This window comes from Lepisma saccharinum, chromosome 9 (assembly GCF_977018435.1).
Source record: "Lepisma saccharinum chromosome 9, izLepSacc3.1, whole genome shotgun sequence".
NCBI classification, from domain to species: domain Eukaryota; kingdom Metazoa; phylum Arthropoda; class Insecta; order Zygentoma; family Lepismatidae; genus Lepisma; species Lepisma saccharinum.
The window spans coordinates 70,378,022-70,397,556 of record NC_139237.1 but is presented as its reverse complement, the minus strand read 5'-3'; the positions used below and the strand labels follow the sequence as shown (position 1 = coordinate 70,397,556).

At 39.0% G+C, this 19,535-nt stretch overlaps 2 protein-coding genes across 2 annotated transcripts; both read right to left on the bottom strand.

Annotated features, from left to right (window-relative positions):
• Positions 1 to 677: 677 nt before the first annotated feature.
• LOC145992720 (uncharacterized) lies at positions 678 to 2,276 on the bottom strand. The gene has a single exon (XM_083129105.1). The coding sequence runs from the start codon at positions 2,066 to 2,068 to the stop codon at positions 809 to 811; it is 1,260 nt and encodes a 419-aa protein (XP_082985231.1). The 5' UTR covers positions 2,069 to 2,276; the 3' UTR covers positions 678 to 808.
• Positions 2,277 to 12,907: 10,631 nt separating this feature from the next.
• LOC145992719 (uncharacterized) lies at positions 12,908 to 14,765 on the bottom strand. Its single transcript, XM_083129104.1, has one exon. It carries the CDS (start codon positions 14,548 to 14,550, stop codon positions 13,291 to 13,293), a length of 1,260 nt encoding a protein of 419 aa, XP_082985230.1. The 5' UTR covers positions 14,551 to 14,765; the 3' UTR covers positions 12,908 to 13,290.
• Positions 14,766 to 19,535: the final 4,770 nt, after the last annotated feature.

Sequence of the window (19,535 nt, the reverse complement as noted above, 5' to 3'; positions counted from 1 at the left end):
ATCGGGAAGGTCCAAAATGAGAAAGACGTCACTGAGAAAACATGTTCTCAACACCCTGTGAATGAGTATACAGGGTGACATCTTGTATACACATCCACCCTATGAACGTACTCACACAAACACCGAAACTCTCACTCCCACTATATGTGTGATGGTGTGTGTGTGTGTGCATGCTTACAGCTCATACTGTATCCACCAATTTTTCTGAATCCACCTGTGTCACAAACTGCATTGCTAGATTATGTTATTCAATCATTGAATACCCTTTTTGGTACAAAAATACATGGAAATTTTGAAAGTGGTTTCATTTGAGCAGCAATGTAGCACCATAGTCCCAAAAGCAGATAAAAAGTTTGAAACAGTCAATTATTATCATGAATGATGCAATAGCATTCTAATACGCCTAACCGCCCCCTTATACCAGGGGGGCTCAATACACTTCTGCATTTGAGCCCACTAAAATACAGAACACACACCTGCCACTTATAATTGTAACCATATTTTAATACTTTAAATTTGAACAAACGTGTGGAAATTAGCAATCCCTTTGAGTTTGTTTGAGGAAATACCAATTGTGCAGAAACGTTTCACAAACCAACACCATTCACAACCTTATTCATCACAGCACCACACTGAATATAGTAACACTATTAACCCTTCCATTTGTCTATAAACACCACTCTCAAACAGGACACACGTTGTATTCTCACACTGCTTCTGATTGCATTCATGTACTCACACACTTCACTACTATCAGTTGCACAAGATATGTGGAAATAGCATAATAGTACATATCCTGAGCAACACGTTAGATAAATCCCAAGTCCACTGCAAACTTTACAACATCTGCCAACCTTTGCTTGTCTTCCTTCCGTTTTAGGGGTTTCAGAATCCATATCTGGGTCAGAGGCACTGCTTCGTCTCCTTTGAGAAGGTCAACGTCGGGTGCATCTTCCGAATCACACATTGCAAAAGGAACAGCTTCTATTGCCATTCCCAACCCGTAAGCTCCATACTCACGAAATTCCTTTTCAAACATTTCGTAGGTAAACATGTCGGGATTCGAACCGAGTTCCTTCAGAAATTCCGTTAAGCTGGTGTGGTAAGCTCTCAGAAGGTCTTCAAGCTTGGACTCTCTCAGTTCTCTTGTGGTGCATGTGGATACGTAAAAAATAAGATCCAGAATAGGTGATGAATACCGTGCAAGTTGGAAGTCGATAATTTTCGCACTGTCAAGCTGTCCATCAGGCTTGTATTTGAACAAGAAATTTGGTGGCCATGCATCACCATGACTCATCACGGCGAATGGTTCCTTAGGTAAAACGTAACTCATCATACGATCGTACAAATTAACGGTAAACTGTTTAAACTTGCTCACATATTCACTGTCCGGATAGATGGCGTTGACAGCATCAAGGGTCATGGAACAGAATATTTCCAGCATGCCCTTGTACCACACTCTGTTTCCTTCGAAGTAATAGCATTCTTCAACCGCTCCAGCAATTTCCTTCAGAGTTTGTGGATCTTGATCCTTCATAGCTAAAGACAGCGCATGGAATCTGCCTAGTTCCTTTAGGGAAAGTTCACAGTGGTTGTAGTCTATGCCTTTACTCTTGTCAAGAATGTTGTAGCCGTCACGACACAAATCTTGAAGCACGATGAAGTCATTATCGCCGTCGCAGAAAGCAGCGTAGCACTTGGGGAGGGCAACGAAAGGGTTCTTCACGTTCCTAGCCTCCTGAAATTTCAACAGTTTCGGTGCGACGCGGTTATAAAAGGCGCTTTCGTTCCGGAAGAACATAGACGACTTGAAGGTTTTCCTGCGTCCTATGTTCGGAGGCAGGCATTTCACTATCAGGGGCAGTGAGAACTGTTGTTGGTTGGCACCACTTGCAGACACGGTAACTCTGTAGACTCCCGCCAGGAAGTTGTCACCTTTTCCAGAACCCTCCGAGAACGAAATCCCAGTCAACGTGACGTCACTTCCTACCTCTCTATGCAGAATATCGAGCAGAAGCTCTTCGGTGAAATGCTTCGAAATCTCCCTCAGGCTTTTCACGGTCGACATTCTTCTGTCTGCTGCTGCACACGAATCAGTTGTTCTGTAACGACGAGCTCTATGCGTCCTTGCTTGTTACAAAATGAAAAACAACACGAAACGCGGTAGTTGCACGATCTGCTTATCTCGACGTAACGGCTGATACGTAAAATATGTAGCACTTGCACCTTGCTCCGAGATTCTAACTAATCACGATTTCAACGTTACACGTATGCTCCACGAGTGCCCGGCCTTGACTGCAATACGTGGTGGATTCATGTTGGCCGATTGATTCAATTTGTAGTAGCCAAAGTGTTGCAAACTCATATCTGAATAAAATCCGTGCATGTGGATTAATTTTGTGCCTAGACACCATGAGAATATATATATATATTTTTTAATGCACCTCAAAGTCAAGGGTATACCCCCAGGAGGGCATCATAGTTTTGGATGGGGTGATTTTTCTTTAAAATAATTTTAAAAAATTAAAAAAAAATTATATATATATGTAATGAAAAGTTTACACCTTGGCACCATCATCATGTACGATGAAGCAGAGGGCGGGGGGGGGGGGCGCCCCCGTGGCGGAGTGGTTAGCACATCGCGCTACGACGCCAGGTGTCCCAGGTTTGAATCCCGACCTGGGCATGGGTGTTTGTGAGTGAACATTCATCAATTTCATCATATCATCACTCATCTCCATCTTCGCAATTAGCCAAAAGTGGCAGAAGAGGAAAGTAAAATATACCAAATCAATCAAGCAAGCAGGAGGAGGGAGAATCAATATATAGATTCTTGGTAATTAATTTACTTTAGCTGGTTCCAGCAACTTTTGCTGCTAGATGCACCGTATGAACAAAAGGAAGGATTGAAGGGTGGTGGACAGATGGAATAAAGTGTTCCCATAAGAAAATGTGATGCTCACCCTAGCTCAAATTAGTGGCGATTTGGTATTCGAGCCCAGAACCAATGCTCACGAGAAGTGATAGTGCTGATCATGCGGGTAGAGGAACTATTCTATGTCAGCTGGAAGGACGAAGTCGCTGTAAACAAATACCTAACATCTCAGAAATCCTATTTGCTGTTGGAATGGTAGCTGCGGAGGAACCTTGCCGCAAGAATATAGTGCATGTGGTAAACTCATACCACTGAATGTAGCTGCTATACTGAAGCTGTAAAACTTTGTATTATCAGCTGTACAGGTACACTACAACCAATATATTCATGGGCCCAATAACACCAGAACTAACACACAGAAAAGGAACTATTTCTCACAACTCACATATTTGGTATAAATTAATATCTTTCTTGCAGTGGATCGAGAATAAATCCCATGTTAGAAGATTATTTCGGATCCAAATCAAATCAATAATTGAGCATATTAACTTTCGGAGCAAGTTACGGACCACACAACAATCTATGACTAAGATCCAGAATGTATGGAGGCTTACCTCCACATTCCTGTTGAATCCTCATCAATGGTGGAAAATAAAAAAGGTAACAATAACGCAAAACAAATGCCGATGCAAGAGATCAATACTTCTAGTCTACACTATTCAAGATTACAATGGTAGAAACGTGTGTGTGCTTTAAATGACACTATTTAATTTATTATATCTTTACTTACGTTTCAAGAGACTTGAGAAATCCAGCGTGCACACAAATCCTTTCTATTTGGTGCCTGTATTGGTAACGCTATAAGTCGTATGTTAAAAAAAAAAAGATCCAGTGTAGCCAGAAAAGATTCGAAAAACACGGTACGTTTGATGTACTGTTTAGATCCCAACCATTGTGTAACGTAGATCTACCTCGTCTGGGATGCAACTCGGTACCCCTTGATTACACATCGACATCGTTACCACCACGCTCTTGGGAAAGCCCGAATGTGCAGATGATAAGCTAACAGTGCGAGAGAATGTGCAATTCTTGAAAGTAGACATTACAAATTACAAATTAACACAAACAACTTCTGGAAATCTCTAATTGGTGTAACGCATTTTCCCGTATACTTTTATATCTTGATTGTTGAAACACAATAGGGAAAATAACCATGCTTGTCAATGAAGTTTTTCCTTTTTCTATGAAGATAACTTTATAATTTATTCATGTTAAATGAAGTCCAGTATGTGGAAATAAGAGCACTGCACATTTTCGCAACTTGCAGACAGATTGTTTCCAATCTCGATAAAATCAATAGATGCGGCAACCCTGACCAATAGCCTATTCTTCAACTTCTGTGTTACCTGAAAACATTTGCTTCTCTTAGCTACCGTGAGTTCAACGTTGTGTTTGTGTCCAATATGTTGCTATGTCTCAATCGATCAAATATAAGATGTCAGTCGAATGTTTGTCTGTTCCCAAGGCATTTCCTGTGCCTTATTCCATCTTAATATATAACTAAATACATATATCTATCAGGCGCGGTTATACCCTTAGGTCACACGGGCACATGCCCCTTCATCCTTTATGTATCTATAAAGAGAACTACAATTATAACAATTTACGCTTGTTTCCAACGCTTGTATTTTATTTCCTTTGCCGCACGCACTCTTTATGGAGTGAAGACGGCCACAGTGGTTGGACGGGAAGTCCACAGTCACATTCTGGCTGTGGACTTCCCGTCTCAATGCTTTAACATCATCCCTGCATCTGCATTCTGAGCTGTGGGGGAGATCCGGGGGTTTATGCAAAGCAGGCCCGTAGCTAGAGGGGGCAGGCGGGCAACTGCCCCCCCTGAGAGCCTGCTTTGCCCCCCCTGTGAAAAATACACAACACATTCCTACCTGAAATTCTCAATAATCTTTACAATTATATCATGTGTTACTCTAGCAACATAACAAATACACTTATTGATTTTGTGATTTATTAGGGTGTATGGGATTCCGTATAATGTCGTATCAGGATGGGGGGGGGGGGTGGATTCCCTTCCAGATGCAGACTTCGTAAAATGATTTCGCAATTTTCAGTATCTAGAACAGTTGTGACATTTTGAGTAGTTGTATTAAAGGTGCCTAAAGGTGTCGGATGTTTTTTCTTGGACATGTTGCTATGAACTTGGAACTGCTTAAATTTTTGTTTCCCAAGTCTACCTTTGGTAATAGTGATTCATGTGGTAGAGAGAGGGAGTGGATATTTGATTTTTGTTACTCAGCGTTGCTTTTCTGCCACTTCTAGCTAATCGCAACAATGAGTGATGACGTGAAATTTATGAAGAGACACTCATAAACAGTGCCGCAACCACAGGGGGCGTTCCCCCCCCCCCCCCGACCTTGGATGGAAGTCCATTCTAGGGGAAGTAAAGATTTAAAAAAAATAAGACTAGGAGAATCTAAGAATAGCAGGACAATTGGATACTCACGATGGAATTAGTTTTTACGTGTTCCTTGCATTTGTCTTCCAGACGGCCAAGGGCACTTGCAAGGGACAATTGCCACCACTCGATTTCAAATTTTATACAATTAAAATACATTTCGTAAATTTTTCTTGGTCGCTTCGCTCGCATTGTGTGCTATTCTTATAGTCCAACTTCAGACCCATAGCTGAGTCGGCCCTGGGAGCCAAACGAGTAAAAAAAAATGTTAAAGAGAATGCCATGGCGCCCCGTCAAGTTATTTGCGTCCTATTAAAACAATTTATTTCTATGAAACTTAATATCAAATATTAATGATGACACTGTAATCCAAGAAGTCATTGATCAATCAAGGGATTCCTATTTGTTTGTCAGGTGTCAAAACATGTATTTCAAGTATAATATAATACAATTCGCACAATATTTTGGAAAATGGTTAACGTAACCAGTAGGCAAACATTGTCTGCAGTGATGCAAGAGTCTCCCCTTTGAAGGAAATAGAGTCCGTGGTGGACTATGTTTTAATGTTTTAGAAGTACAAAAAAATGTATTACAAATTTTTACACAATTCATCAAAGTGTAAATAATAAGTAGCCATTATTATTTAATTACAGTAATTCGATTTGCATAAAACAACACAATGGTGTTGTTGGAATCACGATAGATTCCTTTGTGAGTAAAAATCTTGCATACAGGAAACTAAAGGGAATAATTATGAAGCATGAATTATAAAGGACTTCCTTAATCAGTTCTGCAGAGAGGTCCAAAGCTGTTGGTACATATGAATCGTCTATTAACATTATCGACCTGTAAATATCAAGTACATACAGTCCCTATTAGCTTATTTATGTTACACTTTATATTCTTTGCAGGGCCGTGCCCAGGATTTTCGAAAGGGAGGGGTTATGTCTACATTTCTAAGTAGTCGGTCCTCATTTTGCCATTCTTTAAAATATTATCGAAATATTGCTATTTGATGTTACTCGAAGTTTTTATTGTTCGTTGCAGTTTGAAGATATCATCCCTTTTCTGTTACTTATATCTTTTGGGGGAGAGGGCAAGTGCCTATGTGTACCCTGCTATACCTGCCAATGCGACACAATATATTAAGAAATTGCCCCCTCTAAGATTGCCCCCCTACAAAGAATTCCTGGCTACGGGCCTGATGCAAAGTTAGGGTTACCAGATCGCTATAAGGGAAATGTATGACATGTTGACCAAAAATGTAGGACTTTATGTCAAAATGTAGGACACAAAACATTCGCAATAAATAATACATATTTCTACAGAACACGTTAAAAAGTCATTTAAAAATGACACTTTTTCAGTTTAAAAAAATGAATTCTTAACGAATTCTTAAATGTACTGTAATACAATGCACTTCTACTACATGTAGTACTTATCAGAAGAGAAAATTTTCTCAAAATTGGAGGTTTAGTCAAAATATATTGATGAGAGACTGGACAGTCAATCTTCGAAAGTATAGGGACCAGCACAAAACTTTCTACAGACTTTACGAAAGAAAATTCTCTCCCGAGTCCATTGTGTTGATTTTAGTGAAAGTAGTCTCTCAACATTTGCATTATGACCTGTAATGGCTAACAAACATTCAGCAAATATCGTAGTTTGAAATGGTTACAGAAGTTTAATCTTGGGTATTTTTAGCATAATTACAGGATTTCTATCAAAATATCAAATCCAAAATTCTTGGCTTTTTCAGGACTTTTCTTGACCTTCTTTTCGTTTTTGTTAACCTTTATTTATTCGATCCCTACTTAGGTAAAGTTGGAAATTAGCAAATAAGGAAATACATATCTGTGGAGCTTGTGTTGTCGTCCCTATGTGTATGTGATTGTTTCTTCATCCATCTTATCTTACCACCATTCATCCTCATCTTCGCGATTAGCCAAAGGGGCAGAAAAGTGAAGTAAAATAAACTAAATCAACAAATCAGTAATTGTGATAACAAAAATTCTTGACCACAAGTATAATTTCTTGATTTTTATTGACTTCTTGACCTACTTGTTGATTTCTTTACTTCTTCTTGACTTTCATGAGTTTCTTGACTAGTCGACACACTGATTAACTGCTCTCTATACCCCCTGCTTTACAATAAAAAATATTGAATAAGAATGGGAAACACCTTGTGCAATCAGTATAAACCCCAAGGAAAGAAATTCCGCTCAGGCACTGAACAGTGACATCAGAATGTGGACCCAAATCTTTGTTTATTAGTTGCTTCCGTTTTCCTGTTTGTTCTCTAACAAGACAAACTTCTATTTTCATTTTGGGCAATGGACTTGTACTCTTAACATGCATGCATGATTTCCCTTTGTTCAACGAAACAACACGTACGTATTTTCCTAATTAATATTATGTGACGTTCAAAACATAGGACATTTATGATATTTTTCAAATTCCTCCCGGACGCCGGACATAAGGCTATAACGTAGGACATGTCCGGGAAAACCCGGACGTCTGGTAACCCTATGCAAAGTAAGTATATAATGGGTTTATGGGTGTTTTCATTGCGAATGGTCACAATATCGCCGAGACCCAGGATCCACACTTGGGGCGTTGTTTTTCGGTTTCCCGCTAGATGGTGGCTGGATCCATTGACCGTAGGTTGCCGAAGGAAAGGAACTTTGGAAGAGGTGGGGAAGTCTTGTCGAGGTTCGCAATGCTTTGAGATATTACAAAGTCAAATTTTAAATACCGATTGTTGGACAAAGAATTAGGCCGTCAAAACCACAGCTTTGCCTAAATCAAGTGTTCATTGTTCAAAGATACAAACAGAGTAGAACCATAGGCGGAGTTCTGGAGTCTTAAAAAACAGTGACGTGCACTGAGGAGTAGCTAGTCTAGCAGAGATAGATCAATCAATCTCACGTCTCTAATTTATTTTCAAATCAAAATCTTTATTATCTTGAAGCCTCAGTTCATATGCAACATTTCTTCTCGCCCCTCGATGTGATCAGCTGGCAAGGCTGAACACCCTAGCTGGCTCTTCTTCCGCCTTACCAGATCCAGGTATAGACAACCGCCTGAAGGGAAAGGGAAGATTTCTGCCTCTACCTCCCTTGCCCCGCTGCAATTGTTGAAAGCCAGTGCTTTCAGGTCCCCCAGTCTATCTCCTATAGGACAGATAGGGGATTGGTTTCCCTTCAATTACTTTGTAAATCCTCTAAAGAACTCAGGGGTAAATTTTCTGCAGTACTTATGTTCTCTGTATTTACACAACCTTTTAAACGTTGTACAATATGTATGCATAATATGGGATGTAGTTTTATTTGTATATGAATGGGAACGTACTTGTATTATGTGCAGACAAATATGTTATGGTTTCTTTTCTCTTTTTATCAAATATGGAATATATAATGATTAAATAACAAATATCTCGCTCTCGTTTTAGTAGTGTTTTATTTAAATATACTGATAATTTGGCCTCCAATAAAAGAAATGGGTGAGCTAAATAGTCATACATACGGATGTATTAATTTGAGTAAGAAAACGCGCGTTCTAATTGTTGCTGTTGATTTGGTTTATTTTACTTCACCTTTCTGCCACATTTGGTTATCGCGAAAATGAGGATGAGTGATGATATAATGAAATTGATGAAGGGACCTCACAAAGAACAATTCAGGTCGGGATTCGAACCCGTGACGAGCGCGCATTCTTGTTCCTATGTGTTGTACTCTGCAGTGAATAATGAAATAATTTGGAATGTAAAATGTATCCCAGAACTAAAAAAGCTAAATGAATATTGTTGAAGAAACTACAAAAAAGTGTGTTTTGTTACCTGTTCATCCCCTCTAATATATTTAATTTTTGCCACCTTCCATCACTTTTTCTAGCTGTATAGATTTAATCGCGATAAGTAGCTAATGAACTTATGGAAGTCACGAGGGACAATCATAAACAGAGAACTCTGGACTCCTGATTTCACAGTGCCCTGCAGATGCACTGGGAGGAAATTATTTGTATTTTCTTTTTCCTTTCTTTAGCGTTGCTTTTCCATCACTTTACCTAACTTCTGCCATGACGATGAACGTTGATTAAATTAAACGGATGAAAAGTGGTTACGAAGGAACACTCATGCACAGGCCAGGGTTCGAGCCCGGATCCTTCAGTAACGAGAGCGTGAGATGAAGAAATTAGGGAAATCAAGCAATGCAATTTTTTTGGAAAAACGTTAATCATATGCAAATATGGTGTTTCAAAAATCCAATTAAAATTTAGGTACCACTGAATAAATACCGATACCCAAGTATCCGAATAGTTAGAGCTTTCCACTCAACTTTGTTGTCGGCCGACCTCCGTGGGGGAGTGCAAGTGGCCCCGGATCGGTACCAGGTGGACACATATAGTGGTTTGGATCCCACTTTCAACTGTGGGTCCAGTCCCGATTAGCTTTTATGTACATAAAGTGGACTTAAACACAAAATCAACCAACCGCGGGGGAGTGGTTATCACTGCACGCTATGACATCAGGAGTTCCGGGTTCGAACCCCGACCTCGGCATGGGTGTTTTTGTGTTTGCCTCTTCATTAATTGTATTGTACCATCTTCGCGATTAACCAAATGTGACAGCAACGCAAAGTAGCATAAATCAAATAATTGATTGATTGTTTCATTTGGTTTGTTTTTCTTCGCTTTTCCTACAATTTTGGCTAATCGTCAAGATGATACGATAACATTGATGAAGGGACAAACACAAATAACACCCATGCCCAGGTCGTGGTTCGAACCCGGGTTCTCTGGCTTAATAGTCAAATCAACTTGTTTTGGATTTTCGAAAGTGGGTGGGATTAACACGTGCTTCTTTTCAGTGGTCCTTCCTCATTTTGCAATCCTTTCCTTTCTTCGACGTTCTATTTTTAGGAATACTGGACCCTAAAGGAGGGGGAGGGGGATTATGACCCGCACCAATCTCCCTTGGGCACGCCACTGATTGCTACCCCAAGTGTCGACATCACCGCACGTCACTGTTAAAAAAAGACCAAAAAAAATAACACATGATTAAGTTCAGTTACTGCATTTTTGTTATGAAGCCATACCGCAAACTTGACGTTTGGTACGATGGCATGTGCGGTAATTGCGCCGCAATGGCGGGTCTTGGACGATTTGATTGATGTGAGTAATACGAGTATTGTATCAATAAACATTTAATGAAATGCAAAATGCAATAATCGTACTGTTTTGCTTCTTTTAAAACTGACAACCAATATACTAATTAATATTTGTTTACTTAAGCGAGGAAATTTAACATTTTCAAATCTAAAAGGCCTAGAACTCAGTGTTTTTAAGTTGTTGTTTTTTTTAATTTCCGGGGGAAGGTCTCCGGACCCCTTATAAGCTAGGGGATATTCAACAACCCTCACGTACATCATATGCTTCTCCCAGAGTCTGGCCCTCCCAAAGCAAAAGCTCAAAATCCGCACATGAGTAGAACATAACAAAAAAATATAGCTAATTCCCCCCTTTTTTCTCGTGATATACAAGAAATGGAATAAAAAGGTAATTTTTTCTAAAGTATTACATATTTTTAATTTGATATATATTAAATGCCGCTGGTATGACTTCCATTAGTTCTAAGATGTAACCTATATTTTGAATGTGCCCTACACCTTGCAGACCCTACGAGCCGCCACTGATACCTATGTATCTATTAAGGGTGTATAGATATGTATTATCTGTGTATTGTTTTATAAACGTGTATCCATTATGGGCGACTTTATAGAGAGAATTTTTTTATTTACAAAAACCAAAACTTTAGTGATAGTGACAACTGGAAATACTGGGCATCCCCCTCTCCCCCCGTTAATTCACACACTGATGGTGACCAAACATTTGTTCAAGAGGGGAAACATTTTTTTTTCTTTTTGAGCTCGAAGTCCTGTGAATTTTTTGGCCCTCTAACTCACAAACGAATGTACAGTCACGAACACTTCTGGGTTGTAACGATCCCATTTACTTTCAATGAAATCATTATAACCCAGAAGTGTCCGTGACTGTACAAAAGAAAACAGACAATTCATTGAATGTATGGAACATCTATACCCTGATATACTCACCTCCCTGGAAGGTGTTGTGTGTGCTGCCTAACTATACGGTGGTGGTAGATGTTGCCATTGAAAATTTCCTATTAAAATCCGTTTATCTTTGCAGAGTTGGGCAACACATGTAACGCCTTGCAGGGAAGCGAGTATTTCAGGATATAGATGTTCCATTTTTATTGCCAGTGACTGTACACATATACACATAAGAGCCACTATACTTCATACAAGTAGGTATATCGCAAGGACGTATTTAGGGGGGTTCCAGTGGGCCCAGACTCCCCCGAAAGACTAACCAAGTACAACAATTAAAATTAAAATATGTGTTGTTTAGTATTTGTTGTATAATCGAGGGTTATTTGCTTCAATTTATTTGAAGGAAGTAAATATTTATTTTTTATAATTATTTTATTTAACATTAATTTGATCTGTGTGTATAAACAAAAACTAAATTAGTACAATGAATCTTTTGTTGCATAACAACAACATAATTATTTTATTGAGAGACGCTCGACATTAAACTATCCTACCACACTGTCAAGGACGTATTTAGGGGCGAAGCCCAAGGTTCCGGACCCTCCCCCCCAAAAAAAATTACCAAGTAGTAACATTATACAATGAAAATATACTTGTTTAGCATTTGCTGTATAATCGAGGGTTATTTACTCCCGCCGAACTTTGAATGACAATGCCAAAGATATTAATCTGATCTTTAATTTTCGTTAACTGGATCTAACATTATTTCTTGCTATTTAATAAATATTCAATTCTTTATCTATTTGGCACTGATTTCCTTACCAGCGCAGTTGCTTAAATTTTAGCGATCTTCACTACACGCTAGATAATGAATACATGCTTATAATAGACTAATATAGTTTGAAGTGCGATCTGAACCACTATGCAATGTTCTTCCGCCGGGTATCGAACGCGATGCCTCTTGATTACAAGGGGTGTCAGTTGTTGCCACTATACCATCAGGAGGTCCAAAATGAGGAAGACGTCACTGAGAAAACATGTTCTCAACACCCTGTGAATGAGTATACAGGGTGACATCTTGTATACACATCCACCCTATGAGCGTACACACAAACACCGAGACTCTCACTCCCACTATATGTGTGATGGTGTGAGTGCGTGTGTGTGTGTGTGTGTGTGTGTGTGTGTGTGTGTGTGTGTGTGTGTGTGTGTGTGTGTGTGTGTGTATGCTTACAGCTCATACTGTATTCCCCCAATTTTCTGTTTCCACCTATGTCACAAACTGAATTGCTAGATTATGTTATTCAATTATTGAATACCCTTAGCGGTACAAAAAGACATGGAAATGTTAAATGTGGTTTCATTTGAGAAGCAATGTAGCGCCATAGTCCCAAAAGCACATAAAATATTTGAAACAGTCAATTATTATCATGAATGATGCAATAGCATTCTAATACGCCTAACCGCCCCCTTATACCAGGGGGGCTCAATACACTTCTGCATTTGAGCCCACTAAAATACAGTAACACACACCTGCCACTTATAATTGTAACCATATCTTAATACATACTTTAAATTTGAACAAACGTGTGGAAATTAGCAATCCCTTTGAGTTTGTTTGAGGAACTACCAATTGTTGTGCAGAAACGTTTCACAAACCAACACCAGTCAAACCTTATTCATCACAGCACCACACTGAACATAGTAACACTATTGACACTTCCATTTGTCTATAAAGACCACACCCAAACAGGACACACATTGTATTCTCACACTGCTTCTGATTGCATTCATGTATTCACACACTTCACTACTATCAGTTGCACAAGATATGTGGAAATAGCATAATAGTACATATCCTGAGCAACACGTTAGATAAACCCCCAGTCCACTGCAAACTTTACAACATCTGCCAACCTTTGCTTGTCTTCCTTCCGTTTGAGAGGTTTCAGAATCCATATCTGGGTCAGAGGCACTGCTTCGTCTCCTTTGAGAAGGTCAACGTCGGGTGCATCTTCCGAATCACACATTGCAAAAGGAACAGCTTCTATTGCCATTCCCAACCCGTAAGCTCCATACTCACGAAATTCCTTTTCAAACATTTCGTAGGTAAACATGTCGGGATTCGAACCGAGTTCCTTCAGAAATTCCGTTAAGCTGGTGTGGTAAGCTCTCAGAAGGTCTTCAAGCTTGGACTCTCTCAGCTCTCTTGTGGTGCATGTGGATACGTAAAAAATAAGGTCCAGAATAGGTGATGAATACCGTGCAAGTTGGAAGTCGATAATTTTCGCACTGTCAAGCTGTCCATCAGGTTTGTATTTGAACAAGTAATTTGGTGGCCATGCATCACCATGGTTCATTACGGCGAATGGTTCCTTAGGTAAAACATAACTCATCATACGATCGTACAAATTAACGGTAAACTGTTTAAACTTGCTCACATATTCACTGTCCGGATAGATGGCGTTGACAGCATCAAGGGTCATGGAACAGAATATTTCCAGCATGCCCTTGTACCATTCTCTGTTTCCTTCGAAGTAATAGCACTCTTCAACCGCTCCAGCAATTTCCTTCAGAGTTTCTGGATCTTGATCCTTCATAGCTAAAGACAGCGCATGGTATCTTCCTAGTTCCTTCAGAGAAAGTTCACAGTGGTTGTAGTCTATGCCTTTACTCTTGTCAAGAATTTTGTACCCGTCACGACACAAATCTTGAAGCACGATGAAGTCATTCTCGCCGTCGCAGAAAGCAGCGTAGCACTTGGGGAGCGCAACGAAGGGGTTCTTCACCTTCCTAGCCTCCTGAAATTTCAACAGTTTCGGCGCGACATGGTTGTAGAAGGCCGTTTCGTTCCGAAAGAACATGGGCATTTTGAAGGTTTTCCTGCGTCCTATGTTCGGAGGCAGGCATTTCACTATCAGGGGCAGTGAGACCTGTTGTTGGTTGGCACCACTTGCAGACACCGTAACTCTGTGGACTCCCGCCATGAAGTTGTCACCTTTTCCAGAACCCTCCGAGAACGAAATCCCAGTCAACGTGACGTCACTTCCTACCTCTCTATGCAGAATATCGAGCAGAAGCTCTTCGGTGAAATGCTTCGAAATCTCCCTCAGGCTTTTCACGGTCGTCATTCTTTTGTCTGCTGCTGCACACGAATCAGCTGTTCCGTAACGACGAACTGTATGCGTCCTTGCTCGTTACGAAATGAGAAACAACACGAAACGCGGTAGCTGGTTTTATTTATACGGTCGGCTTATTTCGACGTTCTCGCTGATACGTAAAATATGTAGCACTTGCACCTTGCTCCGAGATTCTAACTACTAATCACGATTTCAACAACGAGGAAATTACACGTATGTTCCACGAGTGCCCGACCTTGACTGTAATAACGTGGTGGATTCATGCTGGCCAATTGATTCAATTCGTAGTAGTCAAAGTGTTGCAAACTCATATCTGAAAAAAAAAAGTCGGTGCATGTGGAATAATTCTGTGCCTAGACACCATGAAAATAATTTATTATTTTCTTTTAATGAGCTTAATATCAAGGGTACCTACAGGAGGGCATCACAATTTTGGACTGGGTGATTTTTCCTTAAAATAATATTTAAAAAAATTCTCTCTCTCTCGATATATATATATATATATATATATATATATATATATATATATATTGTAAAAAAAGTTTACATCTTGGCACCATGCTGAAATATGTACGATGAAGCAGGGGGATGGGACGGGAGCCAGCCCCCGTGACGGAGTGGTTAGCACATTTAGCTATGACGCCAGGGATCCCGGGTTCGAATCCCGGCCTGGGCATGGGTGTTTGTGAGTGTCCATTCATCAATTTCATCATATCATCACTCATCTCAATCTTCGCAATTAGCCAAATGTGGCCGAAAAGGGAAGTACAATAAACGAAATCAATGAAGCAAGCAGGAGGATGAGGAATTAAAATATAGTTTCTTGGTAATTAATTTACTTTAGCTGGTTCCAAGCTACTAGATGCACCATATTTAATCCGTTAGATGAACAACACGAAGAATTGAAGGGTGGTGAACATATGGAGTAAAGTGTTCCATAAAAAATATGTGACTCTCTGTAATAGGGTAGTAGTACACACAGGTCCTTACCCAGGGGGGCAAGGGAGGCCATGCCCCCACCCCCTCGAGCCATGAAATATTTTGATGCAAACCTACAAAAATAACATGGATCATTTTATTTTAAGATTTTGCAAGAATTTAGATGTTCTTCTTGTATAAATGAATGGGTCGTCTCTGTAGAGAGGTGGACTTCAGAAGTCTGCAGTCTACTATATTTAGTAATTTTAGTTTTATAACCATTTATGCGAAGCTACTAAATGTTCCAATTTGGTCGGGACAGTTCACCATATTTTCTCGCTGTTTGGACTTTTTTCGAACTGCAGTCTTGATGAGAAAATGTCCTCTTTTTGTGGTTAATTCACATTCAGATATGGTCTGATAAGGATAATTGAAGATCCCGGTGCAAGAACCAGACAGCTCCAATTTATAAAACTTTTCAGGAGACACGAAAAACTGAATAAAATAATGGAATATCGCAAAAGTAAGGGGTATTCACGTACTATAGCTAGAAGCAACAGTAACATACATATTGAAGTGTGCGGTCGCCGAGTGGCCGAACACTGAAGTATAGCCGCTGCAAGAACCAGACTGCTCCAGGAGCTGTCTGGGATCATGCGCCGGCAGAAACACTTAACACACGCCAGACAACTCATTTTCCATTCCAACTACGCAACACATCTGTGGAGCTGTCTGATTCTTGCACCAGCAGATAGAGCATTTTTTCATGATAGATTACAGCAAAAAAACAATTTTGACCAAAAAGTGCACCGGGGTCTTCAATTCCATAGCATTGGTGGTCACATCCAGGGTTCTAATTCCCATAGCGAAAGGGAGATTTCCCACCTTCCCACCAACGATCGTGTTCTATTAAAATTTTTCCCCCATTAAAATTTTCCGAAGGCAAGAGTTTGTGTTATAACAACAAAGATAAGCAATTAGTTTGGACTTCAAACATACTTTACTAGGAATAACATCATAAACACATACAAAGAATGAATGACGAAGAATGACGTCAGCCTGTGTATGAATGTTGCATACATTTCTTGTTCTCTCTGTCTTTCTCTTTAGGGCTGGTAACAGTATGGGGTAAAAACGTACTTCTACAGTCATATATAAGATTTTAAAATTATATCAAATTGGACTAGTAGAAAATGGAGCCGTAGTTGCGAAGGTGGTTGTGATTATAACCTTAGGAACATAGAAATTAGACCGACCTGTCATTCATTTATACTCCATATCTCACCTGCTTTCGTCAGGAATAAAACATATCACTTACATGTTAATTTAATAGGAAACTAATGTCTTCTTAAAGTTTCTCATTTGTTGTCCCTTCACCTAGTTATCTTTAATTTGCAATCGATTTTGAAGATGTGAACAATAACACACACTGCTTCAATGAAGATAGTGTGGGATGCACAACTGACTGTTCTCTTATTAGCCACATTTCTTGAGTGCTAAGTTTTCTTTTCATCGGATTCAGCGGAAAAGAGTAATTACATAAAATTTCTACAATGTCTAAGTATACCAGCTACATCTAGGTAGGGGGGGATGCAAATTTGGTGCAGGGGGTGAGAAAATCATTCTTGTCCTGGACGCTGAAATATCTAACTACAATTCTGGTAAGGAAATATTTCCTTTCGAGAGACCATTAATAGATTTACACCATTTCAAAAACATAACACAATAAAAGTATGAAAATTGTATTATCATTTTTAATAAAAAGCAATAATTAAATAATATCCATCACTTATTAAAAACATTTCTAATTTCTTGACATTTTGAACAGTCCTTAAAGGAATTAATTTGCTAGTTTATAAATGTAGCAAATTAATTTTTTTATAAATATAAATATATATATAAATTTATTATTTAATAAATGACATATATTTAATATGCACCCCCCTCAAAAAAATCCTGGGTACGGGCCTGAGTACACACGCTGTCGTAATTATATGCTTTATGGGATTATGATGTGATCTAGGGATGGGGGAGTACGTGCCATTAGCCCCACAGGTTAAATGGGCACTCTTGCTCAGATTACTGGCGATTTGGTATTCTTGAGGAAGCCACGAGTATCGAATCCAGGACCAATGCCCACGAGAGGTGATAGTGTTGCTCATGAGGGTAGAGGAACTATTGTATGTCAGCTGGAAGAACGAAGTCATTGTAAAAAAAAAAATAACATCTGAAAAATCCTATTGGTTGTTGGAATGGTTTGCGCAGGAACCTTGCCGCAAGAATATAGTGCATATAGTAAACTCTTACCACTCAATGTAGCTGCTATACTGAAACTGTAAAACTTTGTACCTAGGTATTATCAGCTATACAGCTACACTACAACCAATACATTCATTGATTCTAATCAATCAATATATTCATGAGCCAAATAACACCAGAACTAACACACAGAAAAGGAACTATTTCTCACAAGTCACATATTTGGTATAAATTAATATCGTTCTTGCAGTGGATCGAGAATAAATCCCATGTTAGAAGATTATTTCGGATCCAAATCAAATCAATAATTGAGCATATTAACTTCTGGAGCAAGCTACGGACCACACAACAGTCTATGACTAAGATCCAAAATGTATGGAGCCTTACCTCTACATCCCTGTTGCATCCTCATCATTGGCGGAAAATAGAAAAGGTAACAATAACGCAAAACAAATGCCGATGCAAGAGATCAATAGTTAGTAAGTTAGTCTACACTATTGAAGATTACAATGGTAGAAACGTGTGTGTGCTTCAGATGAAACTATTTAATTGAATATAACTTTACTTACGTTTCAAGAGACTTGAGAAATCCAGTGGCCACTACACAAATCCTTTATATTTGCTGCCTGTATTGGTAATGCTTAAAGGCGTTTGTTTTTTTTAAAAAAAAAATACAGTCAGATCCAGTGTAGCCAGAAAAGTTTCGAAAAATACAAGTTAGTTTCAAATCGAGTGCAAAAAATCATAAAATTTTGTCAAGGTACGTTTGAAGGCTACTTTAAGCTATGGTTTAAATCCCAACCATTGTGTAATGTAGATCTACCTCGTCTGGGATCCAACTCGGTACCCCTTGATTACACGGCGACATCGTTACCACCACGCTATCACGCTATTGGCAAAGCCCGAATGTGCAGATGATAATCTAACAGTGCGAGACAATGTGAAATTCTTGAAAGTAGACATTACAAATTACAAAATTGTATAATGGTATATTTTAATTAGCACGAACAACTTGTGCAAATCACTAATTGGTGTATTACATTTTCCCGTATAGTTTTATCTTTTGATTGTTGAAACACAATAGGGAAAATAACCATGCTTGTCAATGAAGTTTTTCCTTTTTTCTATGAAAATAACTTTATAATTTATTCATGTTAAATGAAGTCCAGTATGTGGAAATAAGAGCACTGCACATTTTCGCAACTTGCAAACAGATTATTTCCAATCTCGATAAAATCAATAGATGCGGCAACCCTGACCAATAGTCTATTCTTCAACTTCTGTTACCTGAAAACATTTGCTTCTCTTGGCAACGATGAGTTCAACGTTGTGTTTGTGTCTAATATGTTGCTATGTGTCAATCGATCAAATATAAGATGTCAGTCGAATGTTTGTCAGTTCCCAAGGCATTTCCTGTGCCTTATTCCATCTTAATATATAACTAAATACATATACCTATGTATCGATTAAGGATGTATAGATATGTATTATCTCTGCATTGTTTTATAAACGTATGTTCATTATGGGCGACTTTACAGAGAGAAAATATTTATTTACAAAAACCAAAACTTTGGTGATGGTGACCACTGTGCGGGGGAAATACCCAACATCCCCCCCCTTTAATTCGCACACTGATTGTGAGCAAATATTTGTTCAAGAGGGGAAACAGTTTTTTTTCTTCTTTTTGAGCTCGAAGTCCTTCGAATTTGGAGGGTCTCTCAAATTCACAAACGAATGTACAAAATAAAACAGACAATTCATTAAATGTACAGTCAGCAGCAATAAAAATAGAACACCTA